Source organism: Castor canadensis, chromosome 18 (assembly GCF_047511655.1).
Source record: "Castor canadensis chromosome 18, mCasCan1.hap1v2, whole genome shotgun sequence".
Classification (NCBI taxonomy): Eukaryota; Metazoa; Chordata; class Mammalia; order Rodentia; family Castoridae; genus Castor; species Castor canadensis.
This window is the reverse complement of record NC_133403.1, coordinates 45292449-45319931: the sequence shown is the minus strand read 5'-3', so window position 1 is coordinate 45319931 and position 27483 is coordinate 45292449. Positions and strand designations below refer to the sequence as shown.

The window sequence follows — 27483 nt, the reverse complement described above, 5'->3', positions numbered from 1 at the left end:
ATAGTTTTAATTGAAAATTCTTAAGAGCTTATGTCATGGATGATACTAAACACAAATGTCAACTCCAGTTAGCAGGTTGACAGGGTCTTCATGGACAGTTGATATGTTGTCAGTCAACCACAGATCCCTCTTCTCATCCCCAGAGGGGGCAGATTCAGCAATTCAAGCCATAAACTGTGGCACCTGGCTGGCTTGCCTTGCTCCCTCACCGTTCTGCCTCTTGAGCTCTTTTGTTTGCCACCTCAGTCTCATCTGCAGCTTCAGCAGGGACAGTTTAGGGACCCCAGACACCTATTTATGCAGACAAGATGTGATCTCGAACCGTCTGCAGCCTGGCGGGAATGCTAATGTGTCTGTGGCATACAAATTGGATTTTTTTTTGCGGGGGGAATACTCCAACAAAAAGAAATATATAAAATAAAATCTGTCTCCATCTCCCAGTGAATATGTGGAAGAAAATGTCATGGAGTGGAGATGGAATATTTAGCTCTCTTTCCTCGTTTGTCTGTGGAAGAAATTCCAAACTGTGTGGAAAACACTTCCAGGTTGGGAGTGGAGGGGGAGCGCCAAGGATTTTAAGGGCACCCCCTTTTAACTAGAACATTGCCTTTCCTGGGTGGCTTCTCTTTCTTCATGCCACCCACTCAGTCTCACCTCTCTTTGCCTTTGAACATAGGAAACCCTCTGGAACTGAAGGCACAGGTGCCCTGCAAAAGAACTTTTCAGTGAATCTAAGTAAAATAGAAGTGGAATGACATAAAAAAACAAGCGTAAGGGAAGTGGGAGTGGGACTCTTTTTTAAAAAGTGAAGCTTAAAACTAAGAGGATGAGACTATTTCATGTTAAGTAAACCAAAGTTATAATTAGAATGAGGGCTGGTTCTTCAGGACTGAAGCAAACGTGACCAGGTGAGGAGGAACCTGAGAAACACTAACACTCCTTCTGTTTGGGTCTACTTGGAAAAGTAACCTGTTTTCATCCAATTTTTCCCAAGGGCTTTTACCCCATGCTTCTGTCACTATATCACCAGCTCAGAAGCATCAGCCTCCTCATCATTGCTGCTAATTTTCCTTTTCCAACCCCACCCTCTCTGACCCTGCCATATCCTCATCTGTCAATTATTTAATGTGTGAATCAAGTAATATAAACACTTTCCCCTCCAGACCACATTTGGTGACTTAGTAAATATGAGATCTTTTCAAATATTTGAAATCCTTCTTTGTGATAGACTTGTGGAGTGTTTGCATGTTGTCGTGTCATGTGTACACATGGCAGTCCTCAAGGACATTGATGATGGACACTTGGGATGCAAACGTGTGGTGGGGAGAGATGAGGTTGACGTCAGCAGCTTGTCACGTGACACACATTCACATACAAGTATTTCCTGCTTCCAGTTTTTGCTGCAGAAGAAGCTGGTCTCTATAGCTAGTGGCTTTGTGGTTGCCAGGCACAGTGGAGATGTCTGCAGGGGTCTCTTCCCTGACAAATGTGCAGCAGGCGGTAGCCAGTGGCAATATCCATTGGGCAGGAAGATGTGGACTCTGCCAACAAGAGCGTAAGGTAATCAAAGTATATATATATATATATATATATGTATATTTTACACACACACACACACACACACACCCTATAAACATCAATCCCACTAATTCCCTCATGGTCCACACAAGCTCAAGTGTGTATCCCCTACAACCTTATGTCGTTGGAATTTCCTACCTGGTCTAGCCACATCCTCTCTGCTTTGCCACTGCTCTGTTCTTAACACCAAAACCACAGCGATGTCCTCAGGCTGTGAACACTTTCCTTAAAGCCATTCAATGGATTTCCATTAGGTGAGGAAAGCCTGGGACTGCTTTCTGTGCTCTAAGCACAGAAAGGCACGTCTGCATTTATGGATGAGGGCTTTCCCACTTGTGGATTGACTGGTGAAACTTCCATTCTAGGACCCCCTAATTTAGGCCACCAAGTGAGGTATTATGTGCTAAAACACAGGCTCCATAAGCCACATCTGTCAACAGACCAAGGACAGAAAACACTGCCAGATGAGGGATAAGGAATTGCCTGGCTGTAAGGATTGTGGCCATGTCTCCAGGGAAGAACTCATCTTACTATTTCTTATATGTCCTTCTTCCCAAGAGCAGGCTTTCCCAATCCACCCTCTGTGGAATGATCTAGAGGGTCCCCCTTCAGACTCTGAGATCAGGAACATCAACTGGGTAGTCAGGTGGAAGCTGGGTGAGGAACCAAGCTTCAAACAGCCTCCTGCTGCCTGAGGTAGAAAGGGCAAATGGTCCCGGTCTTCCACCCTCCTCCCCAAACCATGACCCAGAAAGTGACACCCTCCACTTCCATCCTTACTGCCTCATTCTCAGGCCATCACATGGAGGATTTCAGTGCAAAAAGTAGGGTGTACACATGAGAGAAAGCTAAGGAAATGCCCAGTTCCAACAAGAGTACAAACAGCCCAGAAAATCTCCAGAGTCAGCTAAACAAACATGAGTACCTCTGCCTGAAGCAGGTCGAGCTTCTCCTGGGAGAAGCTGGTTGCTGTGCTAATCAAGATTTGCTATTGTCACTTATAGGCCAAGGCCCAAGATGACAGATGTCCTGTAGGGTGCAGGAAATTTCCACACAAGTATCCCTTGCCTGTTTCACATCTGCATATGATATTTCTAAATTTTTGTGGAGCCGTGACTTATCTGAAAGAATGCCCTTTTTTTCATTTTTTCCCCACTGCAACAATGTGTAATTTGGCTTGATCCATTGCTCCTAATTTCAGTTAACATCACTTTCTACTTTTGATTATCCTAAAAAATAAGCCTGGTTTATGAACTCTTGTGGCAGCTTTTATTCCAGTGCCCACTGTGCACACTTCTGCCCTTTCTTTTATTTTCTTACTCTTCTGATCCAAACTAATCTCAGGTCAGCTCTTGAATCCAGACAGGCTCAGTGGGAAGAAGTATTTGACTCCTTGCTAATATCTTCTAATGAAGCATTTACACATTGAAATGGATGATATTTTTATTATTTTAAAGACTGAGTAACTTCTTGTTATTCTTATGATGAAGATCAAGAATTGGCAAAGTTTTCCTGGAAGGGGTGAGGTAGCAATGTCAGGCTTACATTTTCTATACTGCATAATCTTTTTTTAAAAAAAAATTAAAACCTGAAACTCACTTTAGTTCAGAAACATTGCATCCACAAGCCACGGCATGGATCTGTCGGGCCCCATCATTTGCTCCTCAATGTGACAGTTTTGGAGACTTGGATGGTCTCCCCTACTCGAAACGCACTTCATGCCTCGAGCCTGGCTCTTGAAGGATGGCAGCTGTATGAATTTCTTTGGTTTTTACCCACCCATCCTGTGCTCTCCAGCCTGCCAGCCCTGTGCATGCAGGTCCTTCTGCTGGTAACCCTCTTTGCCTTCCCACCCATCCTTCCCAAGCCTGGCTCCCAGAGAAATTGTCCTTGTCCTCAGTAGTGTCACTCCATCCTCTAAAATATAGTCTTCTTCATCAAATACCTCTGCTCTTCATCCGTTCTTAGGGTTGCCAGTTTCTACTTGTTAATGCAATGGTTTATATGAGGTCTTCTTTCCTACAGACTGTGTGCTCTGCAGAAGCAGCAGTGTTCGGCACTGCGCTCGGTGGGGTTGGGAGAAGATGCCTGGATTGGAAGTATCTACCCGCTTCCCTGCTGTGAACACTCCTGCCACAAAGGGACTTGCTGCCCCTGGAGTTGGGGGAGGAAGGGGGCCCAAGACACACCAACTTCTGTAGCTAACCTCAGATTCTACTTCGCCATCACTCAGACACTAACTAACAAATAATGGAATTTCAAAAATAACATGATTGATTAAGGAAAATGTTGGGAGACAGAGAAAACAGGCACAGGTGAAAAAAATGGCTCCAGTCCACCCATTTCTTTTCTTTTCTGGAATGACTCTGGCCACCAGAGAGTACACAGAAGACAAATTTATGGTGACAAAGATCTCATTACAAAGTAGATACATTAAAAAGGATCATGCATATTTTACCCCACAATAAAAGGCCTTATACAGACAATGCTAATGAAAAAGTTAGAAAAATTTTACCAGTAATGCAAAACTTTAACAGTGTCTAAGAAGAAACAATTTTTTGAGTAATATCCTTATTTTAATCTTGAAAACGAGATAGGAAGGAGGAGATGGGAAAGGACAGTGGCTCTTCCATGTGGAAGACATCTGGTAGCCTGTGTCTGTGTCTGATGCAGATTTCCGAAATGTCACTGCAGATGACGGAAGGACTGGGTGGAGAATCCTGCAGGGAGCTGGCTTTGCACAGGGTCTAGAATCCTGCTCTTCTGCACCTCTGCTCACTCCACACCTCTCTGACAGCCAGAAGCTTTCACATGGCATCTAATAATTGCATTTGGTATCATTCGTATTTTGCAAATTCCCTCAATTTCCCTATAAGAAGATCCAAAGATGAGGATTTGTGTGCAACTAGATTGTGAAAGCTATGCTCCCAGGACAACCCAGTAAGAGCTCTGGAGGGAAGAGCCCCAGTGATAGTGATGATGTGTCTGGCAAGGACTAACTTCTAGGGATCCCAATAGGATCTCTGGACTGTAAGCTTTGCCATTGCCTTGACCTCATTCGAGGCAAGGGGTCTGGAACTTCAGATGTCAGTATCAACAGACTGCTTACGGGTGGCTTCCAGGTGGGGTGAACTTTTGGCACTTTCTTCTCTTTGGACTTGTGAACAAGGTGACTCCAAAAACTTAAAAGGAGTCATGGGAGGAAGGCAGCAGGTGTAGCTCACTAGGCATCAAAGTCCTTAGAAGCCAAGGTTAAGGCACGGGCAAGAAGAGACAAGACTTTGGGACCACCCAACCCTGTCCACCGCAATTCTCAATCTAAGAATATGTGTTTCTCATCGAAGTATATTGTTTGGAATACAACTCTGTATTTTCTAAGGCAAAGGTCATTCACACACTGGATTATCCTTCTCTCTGGCTTTACTTTTGTTTCCAGAAATGTTGCCAATTTATCCTTCTGACTACCATCTGGAGAGTCCTAAATTGGAGATGGAATTGCACTGTCTGCTTCCCCCACCCACCCCTCCATGTAACCACAACACTCACAGGCACACTGGAAGCCAGGCACCTGCGTGGGTGGTTGCAGAGTGAGGTTTAATTCCTGGCATGCTTTCTCAGGACCTATGACATGTTATTTTTCCACTCCAGAAAGACTACAGGTAGCTTTAAGGTGCATTGACTTGCATCTCAAATACTGATGTGGAACTATGCACTGCTCACAGGCCGATGTGTACACAGGTCTTGATCTCCCCAAGAGAAGAGTTAAGCTTTCCTAGCTAATGTTCTGCTTTTCATGTCTCTGCTTTGATTTACAGAAACATCCTAGGACTTAAAGAGCTGGCAGAGGACCCTAAAGGCAAAGTTAATTTCAAAATATCTTCTTACAAGGCTGTCCCTGTTTTGCTTGTGCAGAATTTTTTTTGAAGCATTCAAATCTAGTTTCTGGTTCTCAAGTAAACTCTGTATTAAGGTACGGTGTTAGTCAGTTTCATTGTCATTGCCACCAAATGCCTGACACAAACAACTTACAGAGGAAAGATTTGTTTTGGCTCATGGCTTCAGAAGTTTCAGTTCACCATGGTGGGAAGGTGTGGTGAAGCAGCTCACGTCCTGGTGGACAGAAAGTCCAGACAGCAGTAACAGGAAGGGGCCAGTGCAAGGTTTACCTCCCAAGGACAGGTGATGGTGACCTACTTCCTCCAACCAGACCTTGCCTTCCATAGTTCCTCCTCCCACAGCACTGTTCAGATCTTGAAGCCATCAGTGGATCTAACCACTCATGGGGTCAGAGCTCTCAGGATCCAGTCATATCTGGAAACACCTCACAGGCACACTCAGATCTGGGCTTACTGATCCTGCAGACCTTGTCAGTGAGGTTTATGGTCAACAATAACCGTCACAGGTACTCAGCCGTGTTTGTATTTAGAGACGTAAGTTGTTCCATGAGAAAAACTGTTGTCCCCCTGGAAAAAGGGGTAATCAAGAGTGGGATTCTTGGGTTGGTGGAGTGACTCAAGTGGTAGAGCACCTGCCTAGCAAGCATGAGACCCCAGGACTGCCAAAAAAAACCCTAAAAACAGTGGCATTCTGCAGTCAGTTCTCCTGGCTCCTCACTTACTATCTAGGTGACCCTGGACTGCTGTTCCCTTCTTTGAGCCGAGGTTGTTCATCTATAAGTGGAAATAACACTTTATTCATTGGACTTTTTTGGCAATTACATGAGATAAGACATGAAACACTCTTAAAACCATATCGATACATAAAAAAAAATACCCAATAAAGGGTCGATTTTGCATCACTCCGGAAATAGAAGCCTAAACTAAGATCTGAAACAATTCACTGGTTTTGCCTTTGAGGTCTGATGTGCTAGTCCTGCAGAGCCTCAAGTTCAGTTTCAGTGTTTGAGCTTTGGAGCTGTGGCCCTGGATGGTGTAGAATCTGTCTACACCTGAGCCAACCCAGAACTGAGTTTTTCCAAAAGGACTGTATCATTTGTGGCCGATAGGTTTGATTTGATCTGCTTGAATGAATCCCTTTGCAGGGGAAAGGCTTACATGTTGGATCCAAAGTACCCAGGAGCCCAAATAAGTGGACGTTACTGAGAAGCGAGAGAAGATAGCCACATGGAAGAGACCCCATTCATGGTCTCTGTCCAGAGGAGCGGACAGCTGAAACACCCCTCCATATCCACACACAGAGAGTCAGTGGGCAGGCATCAGAGGTGCCCTCCCCTGCTTCTTCTCAGTTGTCTTCCAGAGGATGGCTGCAAGCACTACAGGGCAGAAGGAGGGACCACTGCTGGTAGCAAAGGCCTCGGGCAGGAACTGAAAGGACACTCGGGTCTCCTGCCCAGAGGGCTTTAGGATGCATACACTAGAGAGGGCACGCCCCCTTTCACTAAGTGACCTAGTCATCTTCTATGCAAAATGGCCCAAACTCAGCAACAAACTCCATCCCATTTCAGTTCATTTGACTCCCCTGTAGAGGAGAGTGGAGGGAGGCTTTGAGGGTGGGCTATGCCTGGGGTCAGGAAAGTGATGGCTGGAAAGTTAGGGTTTATCCACACCCCGTGTCCCCTTGGCTGGAATGCTAGTCTTTGTATCCCTCCTAACTCATGCTCCTAGATACGTAAAATTCAGAAATGTCCTTGAGAACCAAGGATTGGGATTTGACCAACCATGCGTTCTGAACCCACTGACTTAGCGCAGTCTGTCTCCGACACTGTCATAAACAGAATGCTTCCAAAAGCACAGAAACCCACACAAACTTCCCTAAACCTCTAACTACGTTCTTCACAATCCTGCTGGCAAGTTAGAGCCTCTGAGTACAAAAGGAAGACAGAAAGGTGGAAGAAGGAAGGAAGAGAAAGGGAAGGAAGGAAAGGAAGAAAGAAGGGAGGGAGGGAAGGCAAGAGGGAACAATCAAAAATCCATAGGGGTGGTGGCTGGTCATTGGTCACTATTCTGGGCAGTTCCAGTGCATGGGCAGGGTAGAAAGTCATGGTGCTAATCAGACACACTTACTAAACTTGCATGTAGTGTTCTTCCTTTGATAAGTACCAGAAATTTTACTGCAGATTGGAAGAAAATAAACATGACCATTCTTCTCAGGATACATATAGTCTGACACTCAAACTCCCAAACCATGAGGCTATTTGACTCACCTATGGTGGACTCCTTCACTTTAGAGTTAAACATGAAGAAGAGAGAAAAATTGCCAAATATCCAAGAGTTCTGGAAGCTGTCAAGTGTTAAATATTAACAAGAGGGAATTAAAATTCAAATCTACTCTGATTCAAAAAGATACACACAAGGAGATATTCCAAAGCTAGATTGCAGTATGCAGAATGGATAAAGAAAATTGTCAGGAGCTCAGCCCTAGTGCAGGAGAACTGTTGAGAAGCCCAGCACACCAGGAGATCTTTCCAGAAGAACTGTCCACATGTTCAAGATGCACAAGCAGCTTGAGGTTTGCACTGGTCCCAGGTTAAGAATTCCCAACTTAGAATTCATTGCCACCTCAAAGTAAGGACATTCAACTCCCATAAGACCTGCTGCTGTTACATTTTGGCCAAGTGAACGAGTGAAGGGACAAAAGGAGACTGAACTTTGAAGCCACCACATGAGGTTACAGAAAGAGGAAAGCTGGGCGATGTGCAAAGCACTCATTGATGGGGGAAGGTGTCATGCGTGGGTCTTGTGGGTCAGAAAGACAGATGAAGATGGTTAGAAGGTATCTATGATATGTTGAACTCCACAGGCAGCATGGGAAGGTAGAGGAGACAGAAGTCCATTCTCCAGGCAGACACAGGTTTTAATTTATGTCTAGGGCACGTGGGAGGGAACAGGGGTGCAGAATGATAGAGGGTATGAAGGTGGGGCCCGTTATTTGTGCAGGGGGGTGACTGCTCTGTAGGAGTTCCCATGGATTTCAGCTCAACTGTTAGTAATTCTATTCTTTCCTTTTGACTAAAAATAGAGGGTGTGGCTCAGCACAGCCAGTATAGACATGATCTGATGTCATCAATGAGAGAACAACCCGAACTTCTGGTGAATTGCACATGTTCCCAGCATCTTAATCCCAGATGCCTTCCAGTTGTGGATGAAAATGCCACTTACAGCATTAAGACTGTGTGTGGACTGTGAGAAGAAGGGTGGGAGGTACATACTTACCTATACACATACGTGTAATGAAATACTATGCAGCCTTTAAAAGGGATAGCCTGCCCTTTGCCTCACGTGGAGGAGGCTGGAGCACGTTATGCTAAGGAAATATGTTGACGCAGAAAGGCAAATATCACACGATCTCACTAATAGGGGACCTATGAAATGAGGATATGGAAGACTGAGGGGTGAGGGTGGTGGCAGCAGCTGTGCTGGGTGGCGGGTGTAGATGTCTAATGTCTAGCATGAAGACTATAGCCACTACCTATATTTGGGATTCCTACCACAAAAGTAAACCAAAAAATGAGCCTTGATGTGATATGAAAGACTTGTTAGTTTACATACCATAGTGATCATTTTATCATCTATCCATCCATCCTTCCTTCCATCCATCCTTCCATCCACCCACCCATCTATCCATGTATCCATCCATCCATCCATCCTTCCATCCATTCATCTTCCTATCATCTACGTATCTACCCATCTATCCCATAACATGTGGCATACCTTAACTATCTTATATTATTTTTAAGTTTTATTTTAAAGAAGGAAACTAAAAGAAAATGTGATTGGACATATCCAGTTTCATCCATGAAGCAAAATATGAAACAAAGCTAACATGGGGTGGGGGGAGTGGGAAATGCCCGCAGTGGCTGAGGTGATTTGTCTCCGGTTCTTATCACAGCTGTGGGTCTCAGAGTTAAACTTCTTCCCTTTAGAAGCCAACAGAGAATGAGCCCTGCAGGATGCAAAAGCCAGGTCCCCCCCAAGCCCCCAACTCATTGTTCACCTCGATGGCAGCCATTACTGTTCCCTGGGAGAGATGACTGGTTGCACGGGGGGACTCTGCAGCAGAGGCCTTCTCTCCCACGTCTGATGTCATTACTTTGTCCTCTTCTTCCTCCTCCTCCTCTCTCTCCACGCCTTCCATGCCTTTCTTCTTCTTCCTCCTGCTGCTTCTTTCTCCTCCTCCTCCTCTCTTTCTCTCTCCTCCTCCTCCCACTCCCCCTTCTTCCTCTTCTTCCTCCTTCTTTAGCTCCTCTCTCCTCCTCCTTTTCATCCTCTTCCTTGTCCTCCCCTCCTCCCCTTCCCCCTTCTTGCTCTTTCTTCTCTTCTTTCTCTCCTTTCCCCTCTTCCTCCTTCTCCTCCCTGCCCCCTCCTGACCTTGCATCCCACTGGCACTCAGTTTTCCATCTCAGCCCTTGCACTGAGAAGGAAGGAAGCTCACTGGGAAGCTGAGCATCTTATTTTCATGCACTGGATGGTGTGATAAACATGTTTTCCACACTTTGTCCCCTACAAAAGGATGCAGTTACTACTCCTAAATGTCAGAGTTCAATGGCACTTTTGCAAAGATGCAAACTTTGAGTTTTCAGAAAGGGACCTGACAGATGAAGCCATTTAAAAAGCACCTCTGGTCAGCCCCTCTGTGGACCCTCACCTACACTGTCTTCATCTCCTCTCAGGAGTGGCTGATATAAAGCCATTTTATTGTTTACCTGTCACACAGAAGAGCAGACGTTATATAAAAACTGACTATAAAGAGGCAGAAGAGGTAGCTAGCTAATGAAAAGCACATGAACTGCTGCTAAAACAGTCTTGGTAACTGAACTTGGATTTGTTTCCAGGTGTATGCCTACAGGAACTGAGACATCTAAACACCAGTATTTATCACAATTACTCCTGTCTCCAGGTAACATCTGGCAACTTCTCCATGCTCATCGGCACGGGTCCCTTGCCTCTGAGCTCTTCCTCACGCACCGCTTATGTTTCCCTGAAATTCTATCTCACATCAACTTGACCTGGCCATGGCCTTGGAGAATCCAGCAAAGCAGCGGAGAGTCTGCTGAGTGGGAGGGGAAGAGGTTTCCTGGATGGAGAGTGGGGCAGAAAGCATTTAGGAAGCACAGCCACTGTCTGCCATCAGTTCCCACAACACCTGCCCTGGGGATGCTGAGACATGAGAAAAAAAGTTGGAATTGGGACTAATGAGTGACAGTAGCTGAGCTGAGTTGGGGACAGTGCTACAAAGCACACGACCACGGTTTGTCCTTTTCTTAAATTTTATTTTGTGGTACTGGGCTTTGCATTCAGGGACTCACACTTGCTAGGCAGGTGCTCTACAACCTGAGTCAAGCCTCCAGCTCCTTTTTGCTTTATTTTTCAGATAGGGTCTCTCAGTTATTGCCCAGGGGTAACCTCAGACTGTGATCCTCTTATGATGCCTTGCACACAGCTGGGATTACAGATGCAAGCCACCATCACAATTTTGTTAGTTGAGATGAGTTCTTGCTAACTTTTTGACAGGGCTGGCCTCAAACTGTGATTCTTGTGATCTCTGTCTCCTGAGTAGCTGGGATTACAGGTGTGAGTCACCACACCTGGCTCTGGTTTGTTTTTCTTGAAATGCTCTTCACAGGGAGGACATGAACACAGAAAGGTGCATGTGGAGATACTTAGGTGCTGTGCTCAGTCCCTCACAGCTGCTCTCCTCTGCTCCCCCTCCCCAGTGCGGACGGCACCTCCTATGAAGTTATGCAGATTGACATTGAGATCGAAGAGCCCAGCGAGCTGCCAGCCACACAGCTTGTCACGTGGCAGGTGGAGTACCCAGGAGAGGTCACATCGGACCTGGGCGTGTCCAAGATCTACGTGAGCCAGAAGGACTTGCTCGCACTCATCCCCCTGGCCATGGTAAGAGAGAACTCGGGGAAGGGAAGGTCCCAGTGTGAACCAAGCTTGGGGGGATGTCTGTGAGAAGAACCAGGATGAGGTCAGAGCTGTGAAGTTAACGCCTGAAGCCACCCCTAAAAATATGTGAGGATGTATTTTTTCTAAATGATATTCTTAAGATATGATTTAGAAAATGAACTCCAGGTATGAGGTATGGGCTGTCTCTTTATGAAAGTGATTGATGGTTTGATAAATGGGCGTCATACGATTCAACTGAGGATTTCACACACATGCAAACTGTGGCGAAACGTTTGGTGCAAGTGTGTGACGTGCCTTGTGGCTGTGCCTGGTTGTAAGGTTGGCTGAGAAGTCTGCTCTTCAACCTAACACTTAGATTCTGTTACAAGGAAAGAAGAGAATGGCTTTGGCAAGGCAACGAGTAATAGCTGAGCACTCCTTCTTTCCCAATGGGGAAACTGAGGCTCATGGAGGCTGCTTATCTGGGTGCTGAGTCTTCTCCATCCTCTGTTGGTCTTTTGGAGCATCCAGTAGAGCACAGTAACACAGCCAAAGCACTGTCCCCTCCCAGGAACCATCGGCCATGCTTCATGTGGGCTTCAACATAACTATCATCTATCTATTTATCTATCTATCATCATCTGTGTGCATCATTTATCTATCTATCCATCCGTCATCTATCCATCTATTTATTATCTCTCTCTCTCCCTCTCTAGCTCTTTGACAGTAGTAGGATTTAAACTCAGAGCATCTCCCTTTGAGCCACACCTTCAGCCTTTTTGCTCTGGTCCTTTTGGAGGTAGGATCTCACTTTTTGCCCAGCTGTCCTGGGCCTCAGTCCTCTTATTTATGCTTCCACTATAGCTGGGGCCTCAGATGTGCACCACCATGCCCAGCCTTTTCATTGAGACAGCATCGCTCAAACTTTTTGGCTGGGCTGGCCATAACCTCCATCCTCCTGACCGCTGCCTTCTGAACAGCTAGGATTACAGGCGTGAGCCACTAGCATCCAACTGAGCCTCAACTTCTTCATCTACAAAGGATAGAAATGTCGGGGTTGTTGTAAGAATAAAACAGCAGCTGTGACTGGGGATGGGTTCAGAGGAAGAGCGCTTTCCTAGCACACACAGGGCCCTGCGTTCCATCTCCGGCACCATAACATAAAATAATAAAAAATAAAACAGCAACTGAAGAGTACTTAAAAGGATGCCAGCCTGGAGCAGACATGAAATAAAGTTAGCTATTATTCTGATCGCTTTAGTTACAGAACGTGGAGTGTCAACAGCACAATGACGCTGTAAGCTCGCGCAGGAAGGGGCTTGTTCTCAGCCCCACATGTCGCATCCCAGGGCCAGCCAGTGGGCAGATGTCATTGGCCTTGAACTGGGTTGGATGAACTGGATTCACACACTTTGCGGCTGATGAGTTCCCAGTAATGCTCTCTGAGCATCTACTTCTGGACCCAAGAGGACAGTCTGAACTCCAAAACCCCATCTTGTGTATCTTGTATCTGGGGTGCGCTGAGTCCCCCTTTCTGGGTGGGTTGGTAAAAGAGTATCTTCCATGGGGCCTGGGGGTGGTGGTTACCATCAAGTCACTTTGCTTTTGTTCGTTTTAGCTCCTCATGTGATACTTGTCAAAGAAACAGAAGGAAGGCCTGCTCGCCTGGGCCCTGCTGAGGAGCCAGGGTCACAGGTAGAACTGGGGTCAGAGATGAAGCTGGCAGGGTGTGGAAGGAGTGCCGTCACCTGAGGCAGAGGAAGCCACTGCCAGGTGACCAGCCAAGGAATCACGTTTGTGATTTTAGAAAACCACTCTGACTATACATGGGGAATGAACTTGAGGGTCAAAGTGGAGAAGGATCAGAGAGTCAGGGAAGTGTGCTCAGGCTGCTGTAAAAAAAGGCCTTATAACACTGAGCTGGAGGGTTTGGTGTCCCTTGTGTCTAATTTCTTGCCTGAACCTGAGCAGTGGGAAGACTGAGGTGGCTCCAGGGGCCCAGGGTGCAGCCTCCTATGGTTGAGTCACGCCAGACATACCATTCTTGTACCTGTGACCCCAAATTAATAAGAAGCATGTCCACCTTGCAGACAACAGGAAGAGACAAGGGATAGAGGGGTGGACGTGATCTTCTGCTGAGTACACCATGTTTGCTTTTACCCCATCAGCCAGGAACTCAGCCCACATCTAGCTGCAAGGGAGGCTGTGTGTCCATCTAGACGCATTGGCTAGTGGAACAGGGAAGCAGGCCCCTGGGGAAGCCCAGACCCCATCCTGACTGCCCAGAGGGCCAAGGCCACAGTAGTGAGAAAGTAGAGAGGGAAGCCATTTGGGTACACATCCTTGTGCTTAGATGTAGGGCCTTCCCCAGCCTGGGAAATTGGGGGACACAGGAAGGAAAGGTGAATATGTGAATAAACCATGAATCCTACCATTCTGTGCAAAGTTCCCCGCAGAGCTCTGACAACACCCTACAAACCTAAAACTTAAGAATTCTTTCTACTGTAAAATATATTCTGGTTTGTGTTTTTGTACAGAAATGTCTGCACACATCTCTGATGGACTCTTTGAGATAAAGTTTTAGAATGAGATTTTAATCCAAGGATAAGAATCAAAGGTTATGCAATACTGTAATTTTTTTTTAATGGTTCCTAAATTGCCTTTTGGGAAAGCTTAACTAATTTACAATCCCACCTGCTGTGTATACCTTCACCACTACACCACACCTTCACCACTACAGAATATGAAAATTTTAAAAATAGAAAATTAATCAAGCAAAAATTATCTATCAGTGTTGCCTTCATCTGCCCTTCTTGGGTTAACTTCTGTTTCCTTATTCAACTTCTGGGTTTTCCCATTTTATTTTTCCAGTGAAAACTCAACTTTTTCTTCTTCCTTTCTTATAAATTTCTTTCTTATCAAGGGAGAAAAATCATATAATATTACATTTACCATCTTACCCATTCAAAGCACCGAATTTGGTCTTATTAAATCTATTCACATTCTTATGCAAAGAATTTCTTTCTACAGCTTTTTCATTTTGCAGAATTGAAACTCTATGCTTACTAAAATCAGATTCTTCTCCCTCTTCCCCAGACCCTGAAAACCACATTTCTTCTTTGTCTTCCTGTACATCCGTGGAGATACCCTTTCGATGGGCATGTCACCTGTATCCTTTCCAATTTGCTATTTGCCTGGTGAATTTACAGGCTGTCAGCTTTGGCATGCAGAGGCTTTTGACTGTTTGTTTAATTTTTTATGTGGTCAAAACCATTTATTTTTTTCTAAATTGGAAATCTGTCATCTCCTCCTAATTATACCAAGAGTATTTGTTCTTATAAAACCTCAAAATATTGAGACATCCAAATGCAGCACACTTATGGCATCCGTTCCACAGCCTTCCAAGAGTAATGGTAATGGTAGAAGCACCTATCACACCTTCCTACCACGAAAGATTTGAGATCAATCTGGGGAGAAGCCCACAGCCTCTGCATTCTCTGCAGATGCATAATTTCATCTTCAGGAAACCTCTGAAATGAGATTTGGTTTCCTCTGGTCTCAAAGGCTTTTCTGTTTTCTTAATCCAATCATGCTTTGCTATAAGTTTCTCTACCTTTTTTTTCCTATTCAAGAAATCATGCTTTACAATGTTGTAGGTAAAAGACATTTTCGTCCTTAGGGAGGACAATTCTGAGAAAAGAGCCATTAAAGGTGCATTACCATCAGTCTGGTTAGTGCACATCTGGACATGTAGAATGGCATCTGCATCTCTTAAAAGAGCTGGGGTACCCCTGGCATGGATGTCCTGTGGAAAGCAGTCTCTGTGTCTCACCACCGGCTCCTGAGTTTGGGCTGAAACACCAGTTTTGAGGTTATGACCGGGTTCAGGAATAGGGAAGCTGTTATTCGCTTCAGCCTTTCACTGCCAGCCCCATGAGCCCGTTCCGCCGTATTAGTAAGTGTTCCTCATCTTAAAACACAGCACACACTATTTCCATCCCTTTCAGAAGGGCCATTGTGGGTGCTGTGACTGGATCGGTGCTGAAAGTTCAAGAAACAGAAGTGACTGACCCAGCTCTCCTGCAGGATTTGAAGAATGCACCTCCCACATCAGGCTCTTGACCCCACCTCAGTGTGCCTGTGTCTCAGCCTTGACTGCCAAGGTTTAGTCATTACTGATCTGGGACCGCAGGTACAACTCAGCCCGGAGGTCCAGTCAGGGCAAGGTCCATATTACCTTTGAAGACAGTTAGAGGTGAGTTCTAAGCCTGGAGACCTGGGGGTGGTGACACTGACAGTCTTAGGGTACAGGTGGGTTGGCCAGGTAGGCAGCTTTGCAGATGTCTGGAAGGCCATGGAACTTTTAAGTCTGAACAAGAAAGTGAAGTGCCACCCACCACATGTCCTTTAGGTGTGACAGGCCACACGATGCCACGCTCCGGGCCTCTCTGAACACAGCACTAACAAGAGTGCAAGAGCTCTCGCCTAAGAGCTGGCCTCCTCCCAGGGGTCTTCCTTGATCCTCACAGCAAGACACAATCCATGGCAACTCTGCTACCTCTTGTCAATGGGAGGAGAGTGGGGGAGTCAGGAGTCACACTTGCTGCCTGAGAACCTGCCCTGGGGAGCCATGATCAGAGGCAGCTGAATCCATGCTGTTTGACATGACAAATCCCCTCTGCCCCTTTGTTTATTCTCTTATTCCTTCCTTATCTTGTCTGATTGTTTGAAACTCCCATAAACGCAACCAATCCCCACGCCCCACTTCCAAAGCAAAGCTGCCAGCCTCCAGCACGACACTCCTGGTATTCTATGTTTCCTATTCAAATGCCTTTTTCTTGTGAGTGTGAGCAGAGGTTCCATGACCCAGACCACATCACAGACTGGCCAGACCCTCCACGCACTGGGCTGAGTGTGAGCTCTTCCCCTTGTACAACTCACTCTCAGGATGACAAGGAAGTCGCCATCTTCCTTCCTTACTGCACTGGATCTCTAACCCTTCCCGATCAAGGGCTGCCTAGCAAAGGCATGATTCGGTAGAATAATACACTTCTGCAAACCAGGAAGACCAAGCAGTCCCACACTTCAGTAACCATACAATTTGATTATCATAGGCTTCCTGATGAAATACATTTTAAGTGAGTTTTACAGAATCTAGTGCCTTTCTATCCTTAAATGGAAGGAACTTCCTTTTCATTAGCCCCACCCTCCCTTCATCTTGGGAATCTTAATAGTGTGCCATATTCACAAGACCTTCCTCCTCCCAGAACCATGACTGCCTTAGTCCTCACCCCCTCCATATCTGTACACCCCGCAGACAACACGGTGCCCTCCATGGCAGGTACCCAGTAAACCTTTGTGAAAAGGGTCCCTGCCTACTGGAGCACATGTGGAAGAGGGTGGCTTGGGTCTCTGTCTCCCGGTACTTTTGACGTTAGCACAGGTAATATGCCACTGTCAGTCACCTGCTGAGATCAGGACTTGTGAAAGAACCCCCAAATTGTGGAAGGCACCTTCTTTTCCTTTCATGACTTTGATAATGAAAATTCTTTTTCTTTTTCTTTTTGGCATAAAAGCAGATTCTTGGCTCTTTTTACTTGACTTTTCATGGTATTCTTTTCCTGTGTCAGCTTGTTAATTAATATGCCAGATACCCTGTGTTGTTGCAGTCAGACTTTTTGAAAATTCAGTCACACTGCATAGCACACCGCCACTCTCATGTTCCTACTTCCTCAACCAAGTGCAAATTAAGATGCTGCAACAGCCCTGGAGAAAAAAAACTCTGCTCACAGGTACCTTCTTTCTTTGTGTGTTTGTTGAGTGGCCCCTGTTCTCCAAAACAGCACTCCATAATTCTGCTTACTGTGTGTCAGGTACCAGGTTTAGCTGTATGTACTTCTTTGTAGACATTAACTCAGGTTAATTCTCATCATGACCTAGAGAAGTGGGTACCACTGACCCCATGCTTCCCAGATGGATGGAGACACACAGAACTTCCAGCCTGGTCCCAAGTTTCCCAGCTCAGATGCTGAGCCAGAATTAGATTCAGATGGATGGTCTCCAGAGTTCAGACTCAGCCAGTCCACTTTGCCTCCCTCCCAATCTAGTGCAGAGAGAGCTGTTGATGAGTACAATATGCAAAAAGATCTTCAGAAAATGCAAACGCAAAAAACACTCATAAAAGTCGTGTTGGAATAGGAGAAGTCATCTGAAAATGAATTATTTATTGTGCACAAAGCCACTGCCTTTTCTCATCAGCCCCCTCGGCTGTCTTTGATGCACCCTAATGAGCTGTCCTCTCTGAGGTGATTTGTAATGAGGCAGTGGCTGAACTGCAATGCTTTTGCAGGTGTATGGCACAGAAGAAGTACAGGAGAGCTGCTGCCTTATTGTAACCATGCGGTTATTACAGCCCCAGCTGTTGTACACCAATTGCTCTCTGCACACAAATGTGCACAAATGCCTGTGATGTGACTCATTTGTAGGCACTACAGAAACACAAGCTACTTGGGGAACACCTACAGAGCCCCACAGTGTGCTAGGCGCAGGCTTGTGGATGGAGGAGACAGTGGCACAAATGTCCCACTCAGCAGAGGCAGTTGGTAAATAGTGAAGAATAATTGAACAAGGCGATTTCAGACCCAATGCAGGCTGGAGATGAAGCAACCCCCCAGTGCACTATGAAGGAGGAAGACTGATTGAGGGGACCACCTTCAGAGCAGGTGGTCACTGCAGAGGTAACCTGCAGAGGTCCAGCCTGGGAAGATGTGAGTAGAGATGGCTGTCCTAGCAGGAGGAAAGTAGAAGCCAATACAGGGGCCAGCTTGGAGTGCTCTGAATGGAAACAGTTCACTGGAGCTGGGGACTGTGAGTCAAGGGGACAGCACTGGGAGATGAGGTCAGGGTCAAGGTATATGCTGGATACCATGAACCCTTATCAGCCATGGCACATGCAGTGGGATTTTGGATTCCAGGTGTTTGAATCTGATCTGACTCGAGATCTGCTTTTAAAACACCACTCAGAATGCTGTAAGGAGAACATATGGGGTGATGGTGGGACTAGAAAGACCATGTTGAAAGCCCAGTTGATGATCTATAGGGAAAGGATGACAATCGGGCAATGATAGTGAGGTTGAAGTCCAATAGACAGTCCAGGATGCTTTTCCTAGGTAGAGCCATCAGGACTTGGTATAGACTGGACAAGGCATGTGTCTAAACAGAGATCAAATGTGAGCCTAGACTAGACAGTACTTCCTGGTGGAACTCACTGAGATGACATGAATGTTCTGCAACATTCAATATGGTGGCCACAGCCATGCATGGCCCTTGAGTTCTGGAAATGAGAATAGAGTGACTGAAGAACTGAATTTTTAAAATTATTAAAAAGTTAAATAGTCATAGTCCGACTCCACAGTAAAGCTCTAGAGTTTTGGAAAGTCAGGGGGAAATGGTTCTGTTGATCGAGATGGTGGCTCATAGATTCTCCATTTTCTCTGTGGATCCATTGTCTGCTCTGTGCCCTGGAGTCCTTTACGATTCACAGCAAATGGACTCTGTCCACTGGGTGCTGTTGGCTTGGGTTCAGCCAACAGAAGACATGGGAAGGAGAAGTTCCTCCCCTGTTAGCCACCGTTGGCCAATGGCCATGCTCAACCAAAATGGCCACTGCTATTGGCACAAACACCACCAGCAATGCTGGTAGCAGGACTTCTGTTCCAAACACGAGCACCTGTGTCAGCCTCCCAGCTTCATAACTTGTCTGTGTGATAGCACAGTTATCCAAATGCAACCTTGGAATATTTCTGCCCAAGAATGTCTGTATTCAGACAAGTGTTATTTTATTATAAACTACTTGCCTTTGTTTCTCCTTTGTATATCAGTTAAAATACTATATTTGTTCTGTAAATATGTGTGTTGGTAGATTAGTGTGGTTCTTACTTCATAGCAATAAACATTTATTTCTTACATAAATGCTCACTTTTAAGGGAAGCTTTGGCTCAAATAGGGCTGCAACAATGGGGCTGGTGATTACTTTCTGGGAAGGGACAGGTGGTAGGTGTTTTCAGTCTTGCAGACCACACAATCTCTACTGTAGTAATTCAACCTGCCTCGGTGGCCCCAAAACAGCATGTAGGCAAGTGGGCATGACAGAGATCCAATAAAGGTATTTATTGGGCACCGAAATTTGAATTTCATATAATTTTCCCATGTCACAAAATAGTGTGCTGCCATTGACTTTTTTTCAGTCATTGGTGAATGTGAAAACCCTTCTTAGCTGTGCACCTTAGAAAACACAGCTTGCAGGCTCTCCTTTGCCAATCCCTGATCTGATGTCTTGACTGTGTCTGGCTTTCTCCTCCTGGAAGTGGCAAAAGCTCCTCCATGATCCAATCATGACCTCCCTTTTGGACATGCTTGGATAAAGGATTCACTGAAAATATAAGAGTTATCCAGCGAAAGTGAACATCAATGAATTTCTCATCTACTCCACTCCATGAGGACCTTCTGCAGGACTGAGGTAAACTGGGCTGGACAGGTCCAAGCTGCCTTCTCTGTCATCTCTAGACATCTACTTTTGGAGCTTTGTCCTGAGTTGCTTAATACCTCCTAGGGGGATCAGGGTGTGATATGGAGTCACACGAGTGCCTCCCATTTGCCCAGAGTCCTGGGAGGTCTCCTGCCTATTCGTGTTTCCCATCCTAAATCTGCCTCAGTGTCCCCGCACTCTTTGGTTAGCATCCTCATCTTCCCCTTCAGTATTTCTCACTGGGCAGGGTTGACCCATCTGCAGTGACCTTTGAACTGGCCTCCTTGTCAAAGAGTTGAAGATGGCACAGGAAGGGGACCTGAAAACTGACTCAAGGGCTCTGGGGTTCACATCTCTGGACTCAACCAACCACCTTCAGATGGAAAACAAACACCACATCTATACTGAGCGTGCACACTTCCTGTTTCTAATAATTGCCCTCTACACAATACAGAATAACGACTATTTGCATGGCTGCGACACTGTGTCAGGGATGGTGTGTCCTCGAGACACAAGGTGCACAGGCCCATGCAGAGGTTACGTGCAAATCCTGTTTTGTTTTGCACAAGGGGTTTGATATCTTTGGGGATCTGGAACCAGTCCTGACACATACTGAGGGACAAAGGTACTTCCCAGGTTCCTCGTGGTCAGAAGCTTGGCAGCAATAGCCAGGGGATGGAAACACCTTTCAGAACAGCTGGGTCTCACAGATGATCTGTGTGCATTTCAGATTTACCACCATCTCTCCTGTTTGTGCCATGGTATTTTGCACAAGAGAGCGTGTCTAAACCCAAACTCAAACTTTTCAAAAACCTCAGTTAACAGCTGGTGTCGTGGAACATGTCAGATGGAGTCAGCTTGTAAGACCTGGCCCGAGAGCTTACAGAACTGTGGCCTCTGCACCTGTCCTTCCTCAGGTATAGGCCAGGGATCCCAAGGGCACTGCCATTCTCGGGAAAGCGGGAGGACGTAATGGGAGTAAAAGTGAGTGCGGGGTTGGGAGCGTGGGGACTGTCCAGTGAACGCTCGTGCTGGTTTTAGCCGCTGCTCTATTTGTGCAGTGACATGAGGTCACCAAGAAAGCCCGTCTGGGGTTATTAGCACAACTTCTACAAGTTTCCTGAGAGCTGAAAGATCTCATGGAGAAAAAGACTACCTAAACGATCACACTTTGAACAGCGAGGAGTGAGGCTGGGCTCTGCACATGGAGCCTTTGCTCTCCTGGGAAAGGACAGTGGCGAGTCTGCCAGGATGCTTCAGGTTCAGCCACGCTGGCTCATGCAGCATCAGAATCCACTGGCACATTGCATGATTGTGCTCACTTGGCTAATAAGACAGAGACTGTCAAACCCATGGCGCTAGCAGCATCAGAAGTTTCCTTCTCATTTAAAGAGGTCCAGAGGCTGGACCAGGGGGTTCCCAGTCCTAAGGGACCCACGACCAAGGTGGGTTTATCTCTCTGTCCTGTGACTTCATTCTCCAAATCACCTCATGATGCAAAATGACTGCTGAAGCTCGAGCCGTCATGTCTGAGCGAAAAGTTTAAAGGAGAAGAAGGCAGAAAAAAGTCACATGATGGCAGCATGAGCTCCCTGTCAGCAGCCTGGAAGTCTCGTGCTGCATTCTGCTCCTAGCTCACTGGTCAGAGCGTAGCCGCAGTCTTGTCTGGAAATGCTCAGAAGTGAAGCCCTCGAGGCAGGTGGCCAGGCCCCCTAAGGAGGGAGCTCCGTTGTGGACCCCCAGGGTGGGTCAGTAGGGGAAGTCTGCACCATACGAAAGAGGGTGCAGACCAGCTATTGGGCAGCAAACAGCCATGTCTGCCAGACACGTGTCCCTGCAGAGTCCACAGCCCGGCTCCAGCTGCTTTGCTGCGGTCCCATGGTGGTGTGTGAGATTTCAGCATCTCTGAAACCCGCTCGGCTCTTGCTCCTCCAGAAACCAGCTTCACCCGCAGGTAGGGTGTCCGCCTGGTAGCAGATGCCACCACCTGCCAGACAGGAGCTCTTCATCTTTGCATTCACGGGAAGAGAAATGGTTCCCAAGGGACTCGTGTTGTGGCCGCTAAGGCTGATGAGGGGTGGGTGGGCACTTGCCTCTGCCTGGTGGAGGCGAACCTTCATAGATGTCAAAGATTCACTCTGCAAGGAATCGTGCTTCATCCTCAAGAGCAAACCAACAAGGACCCCATGTCCTGCTCTGTGGGTTGCACTGAAGGGAACCCCACTGGCCAGGGGCATCTCCAACATGGAATGAAGTCCCTTCCCTTTATAATGAAAATTGAGACTTTGAAGGCAGATGGAGTACAATACAGCAGTCAAAAACACCAGACCCCAGATAGGAGAGTCAAACAGGAGCTTTTTTTTTTTTTTCACTTAAAACATGTTCATCTTAGTGAAGAACTCCTTCTGCCCTATGCAGTAAGTGGCTAGGAAGCCCACAGGAATGTGAACGACTCCAAATTCTGTTCAAAATCAGCGAGAGCCCACATAACATGAATGTGTAAGTAATTGTGTGCCGATCCACAAGTCCAAATTGCTTCCTAACAAGAGAAATGATTGATTTAAAAATATTTTGAAACCGATACATTGAAAGATATACTTTCAAGAAGTGGCGCTTTTCTCATGTGGAACTCAGCTATTTTTTCTTAGCACAAAAGCTGTTAACAAACAGTATTTTCTTGACATGCTACGAGCACTGGAAACTTCAGTGGCTGCTGAGGTCTGAGTTTAGATCCAGTTAATGTGCAAAGTCCCTATTAGGCAGCAATTCCTCTGAGTCTTTTTTAGTCTTTGCTCGAAGGCTGCTCCTCGTTGCACTTTCCAACGTGGGCAAATTGGGAAAAAAAAAAATCTGCCTTTTCAGTCCATATGAACCAGTTTCTTCAGTGCATGACTAAGTTATCAGTTAAACTACCCCAAACAAAAATGATAGTTTATCCTTTCCTCGGTTTCCCTTTTGCTTTTGCGAGGAGACTGTGTATGTGGAAAGGGACAGGAGGCTCTGCCTCTCCCCTCCTGCCTTCCTTCTTCCCTCTCCCTGCCTCCTGTCTCCCATCCACCCCCACCCCCAGGCCTAGGACCTCATTTCTATATTTATCAGGCCACCAGCATGTCATCTGTTGCCACACCTTCCGAATGCCAGAGGCAGGAGCCCTTTCTGCTTGTGTGCTCACACCTAAGCAGATTCTCACCAGACACGGTATGCGTCTGAAGGGCACAGGCTGCAGTGTGGTCAGTCCAGGAACTGATGGGCTCCAGGTGTCTGGTCCAGGGTGCCCTGCCCCACACCATGTTCTGCAGATATGGTCCGTCCAAGTGTGATCAATGAAGAGCACCGATGGTCTCCAGGTATGCTCAGTCCAGCACTCCCATGGTGTCCAGCTGTGGGCGGTCCAAGGGCTGATGGTCTCCACGTGTGCTCAGTCTAGGTCCGGTGATCTCCTGGTGTGGTCAGCGCAGCTGTGCACAGTCCGGGGCCGAGGGTTTTACTGCCACTCTTCCCATCCACTCTGCCACTGCTTGTCCCTCCACTCCCTCCTTCATGGTCTGGGCAGCAACTGGAGCAGAAGGATGGCTTGCTCACGTTCCATCAGAGGAAGGACGAACGCCTCTCCTCCTGCTGCCCGTAGAGCCCTTCCCTGCAGTCAGCCTGAGCCAAATCAGGCCTCACCCTGGCCTTGAACTGGTAACAACCACAGAGCCCTGATGAGTCTTAAACAGGTGTCCTAAACTCGTCCCAGCAAGGCCAGCTATGATCAGGTGGTGTCAGCATCCTCTGCCCCACAGCCCATCAGGAAGGATGGATACCAGAAAAAAAACAGGTTGCCTCCAGGAGGGCAGCACAGAGGCAACTTGGACAATCCCTCCCGGGAAAATACAGGACAAATCTGATGACACAGAGCTTCAAGTGAAGATGCTAACTGCTTTTCCATTTTATTTACTAACCAAATCTTAAAACCTTAATAAAAAAGAAAAAGCCCACTTCCTACAAAAAAGGTGCTTGACAAAGGAAGGTAAGAGAGGTGTGTGAGGAAGGGCCAACCCACTGTTCCTCCCTTAGTGAAACACCCGACTGAACAACAGGAAGCAAATCCGTCTTTGGGGCACCAGCCCCGGCACCCCGCCCCTAAAGGACGCAAACACTCCAGTCCAGCAACATCGGCCATCAACAGCTAAATTAAAGTGCTGCCCAGTGATATTAAAAGTTGAAGGCTGCACTTCGGTCAAGAGTGAAAGCCATGAAATGCATTTAGCTTTAACCTGTGACCTTCCCATCCTAAAGGATTCCACCAACATGTACGGGGTAATTCGACCATCTCAGCCGAGCCCTAACTGCTTCTAATCACATTTTCCTAAGGAATCAGCACTCTATTTCAGAATCAATTTAATTCTTCCTTGGCTCACTGGCAGTGATTCTTTGGTTTGTTAATTCATCTAATGCAAGCTGAGTTTCAACTCTCTTTGTTTTTCTGTTTGGATGTGTTCACGGCGTTTGGTTATAATCTCCACACCCATGGGAGGAGGGTGTACATCCGTTTTCCTATGGAATGACACCCAGTGTCAGAGAACAGCGAGATTAGATCAGAAAAGATGGGCAAATTGCTATTTAAGTTTTTTAATTGTAAAAGCAGGAGACACAGAAGCAGGAGTGGGAAGGAGGGATCTTTCCTGCCTTGTGGGCAGCTGTGTTCTCAAACCACGGAATGCTTCTGTGCGGGAGGATTGCTCAGAATTACCACTGAGGGACGTGGTGGTCGCTCAAAGGGACTTTTTACCTTTTTACAGTTCTTATTTTCCCTTGATCTGTCAGCCACAAACACGCAGAAGAAAGTATTTAAGCTTCTCTGTAGGATTTCAACACAGAAATGGGGATTGTCAGTCCTCCCGAGTCCATAGTTAGATGGAAGTATAAGCAGACAGCATAAGGAGAGGGAATGAGGTCATTAAAAAAAGAATTCAGCAAAGCGAGTTCATAAAGATCTGACGCTTCAACCCGTACATCTTTTGGTGACATTTTGATAATGTACGTCGATAGCCAGTTAATTATTTTATTCAACATGGCAGGTATGACGCACCCCTCACCATAGGCAGTAAACCCTGCTTAAAAAATAGAAGGGTTGAGCTCCTTCCTGAGATAGAAAACAGGTGACAAATTTAATCTTACGGCCCATAAATTTGGGTATAAAAATGGAGCCCTTGTCTTTCTAGAAAAATCCATCCTTGGTTTACAGGAATTCCTTGTGTGGTAATGAGGTTTGAGGATAACAATAAACACAATCAACTCCTACACAACAATTCAAACCTACAGGGCAATCAAAAGACTCACTTACCGAGAGCTGCATTTTGATACCTGGCTCACCACTCCGGCCTCTACGAAGTGTCGGGATAACACCAGAGAGAGCATCGTGGCCGTAACTCAGATGGAGAAGCTGAGATTCATGGAGAGGACGCTGCACTGACAGTCACGTGTCTGGAAGGGATCTGTCAGACCCAAAACGGTTGCCTTTAAATACCAGGATGTATGTGTGGACCTGGGCCAGTAAGAGACGCAGCTGCTCCTATCTACCTGGATAGGAGTTGTGGGCAGGTGAGGGCTGGCAGTGCCCAAGGCCTAGGGACTGGACTGACTCCAGGCCCTGAAGACCAGGGGCCATTGCTGCAGGCTTTAGCAGGCAGAGACTCGTGGCTCTGGACGCTCAGGTTGGAGGCTCATTGCTCTGGGCTCTAACCTCCAGCACCTGTCAGCTGTTCATCCCGGGCTTCCAGCAGCAGCGGGTGGCAGCAGCAGCACCTGTAGTGTGAACAGCTCTTGAACAGGCCTCAGCCCCTCAACCAAGCGCTGCTGGAATCCACAGCTCCTCACATAGCTGGTGCTGCAGTTCTCGGATTGATGGGGCTTCGGACTCTTTTCCCTTTAGGCTTGGCAGCTCTCTGGAGCTCTCCTGGTGACCTGGGCCCACAGTTCCTCTTTTCTGGCTCTGCGCAGACTTCCTTCTTCTGCCCCAGCTCTCTGCCCTCTTCTTGCCTTCTCTCTACTTCCACCATCTCCTCCAACACTGCCCTCCATCGTTTCTGCCCTGGCCTCTCTCTACTTCAACTGCCCTCTTCAAACCACTCCCACTGTCACTGCTGTCACCACCAGTGCCACTGTTACCATTCTGCTGCCACTTCTGCCATCCTGTCTTTGTGTTACCAGCTTAGCCTGCTCTACTAACGGAGAGATCAAAGTTAGGCAGGAAACGACCACTGGTGAGAACGCTTTAATCTGCCTAATGCTGCAAGACCAGGTTGCAGCACAAAACCACATCTGCAGACTGGCTTGAAAAGTGAGCTGGACAACCTGCTTAAACAGCCAGAAAGGGGGTGTGGCAAGTGTGTTTGCACCAATCACAGCAGACCTTCATGCAAATGAAGAACTGCAGCTGCACCAATCACAGCCCTTCCTTCCTCTGGTCCACCAGGGGAGGGGCGCCCCCTCTGGCCTGGGTGGAAATGGCTGCAGGTCCTCCAGAGCTCCCCGAGGCTGGGATGACAAAACGTCTGGCACAAGCTGTGTGCCAGTCATGGCTGGACGGGGCCTTCGGGAGCCAGAGCTGGGCCTCAGCAGCCAGCAGCTGTGGTGGCCGTGCAGCTTCCTCAGACGTCCATGGAGTGTTCAGAGCAGCAGGGCTGCCATGAGGACCGTCCAGCCGGCTGTGAGACGGACAGTCCTGTGCTCAAGGCAGCTGGCACCAGGGGAGGTGTGACAGCTGTCAATCAGAGTCAATCACCCAGGCCCCAGTGTGTTAGCCTGTTTAGAGGAAAAATAAGCGTTAAAGGGTGCCTGGGATGAGGCCTGTCACTAGCGTTAACAGTGAGTTAACAGGATTTATCAGGCTCCAACAGTGCTAAACTCTGCCCCTGTGCCACAGGGAGAGGAGGGTCCCTCTGCTCTGTCTCAAAGCCACACAGTCCCCTGGACGCACATATGTGACATAGACACATCTGTGTGCCTGAAGAGGAGTAGAGTGTAAAACTCTAATCCCACCCATGGGTGACAGCAAAGGTCTACATCATGAGGTCACCCTGGATGGACTGATCTTCAAAATGGAAGATGATGGAGCAGGACTACATTGTGGCTAGCTGCTGTATGTGTGATGTTAGGAGTTTTCTGAATGATGAGACTCATGGGAAGAAAGACCCCTATTTCTGTCACCTCTTCTCATAGCATCAATGATGAGTTTCCATCTTGCTGTCAGCCTCTTCTTGTCTTCAAAATGATGCTACACTGACCCCATGCCTTTAACAGAATTCTTGACATTTTGTTAGAAAGATCAGCAGTAATGTGTTTGGAAATAGCCCGTGAAATTTTCATATTACGGTTTAATTCCCTCTACAACATCACCAGTAGGGAATCATGTAGTCTCTTATTGTTGCTTTCTGGGGAGAGGAAATTATGCAGCACCTCTTAATGCCCCTGTATAAATTTCAGTAAAAATGGAAGGTGTGCAAAAACTAGGGATGATAGAAAGGGAGAGATGACACA

General features: G+C 46.9%; 1 protein-coding gene across 1 annotated transcript in view; it reads left to right on the top strand.

Annotated features, from left to right (window-relative positions):
• Window positions 1-10437: 10437 nt before the first annotated feature.
• Tmem132d (transmembrane protein 132D) overlaps window positions 10438-27483 on the top strand; it is a 195847-nt gene continuing 178801 nt past the window's right edge. Inside the window, exons 1-2 of the mRNA XM_074060685.1 lie at window positions 10438-10785; window positions 11252-11435. Coding sequence (XP_073916786.1) covers window positions 11277-11435 — 159 coding nt within the window. The 5' untranslated portion in view covers window positions 10438-10785; window positions 11252-11276. The remainder of the gene's footprint in view (window positions 10786-11251; window positions 11436-27483) is intronic.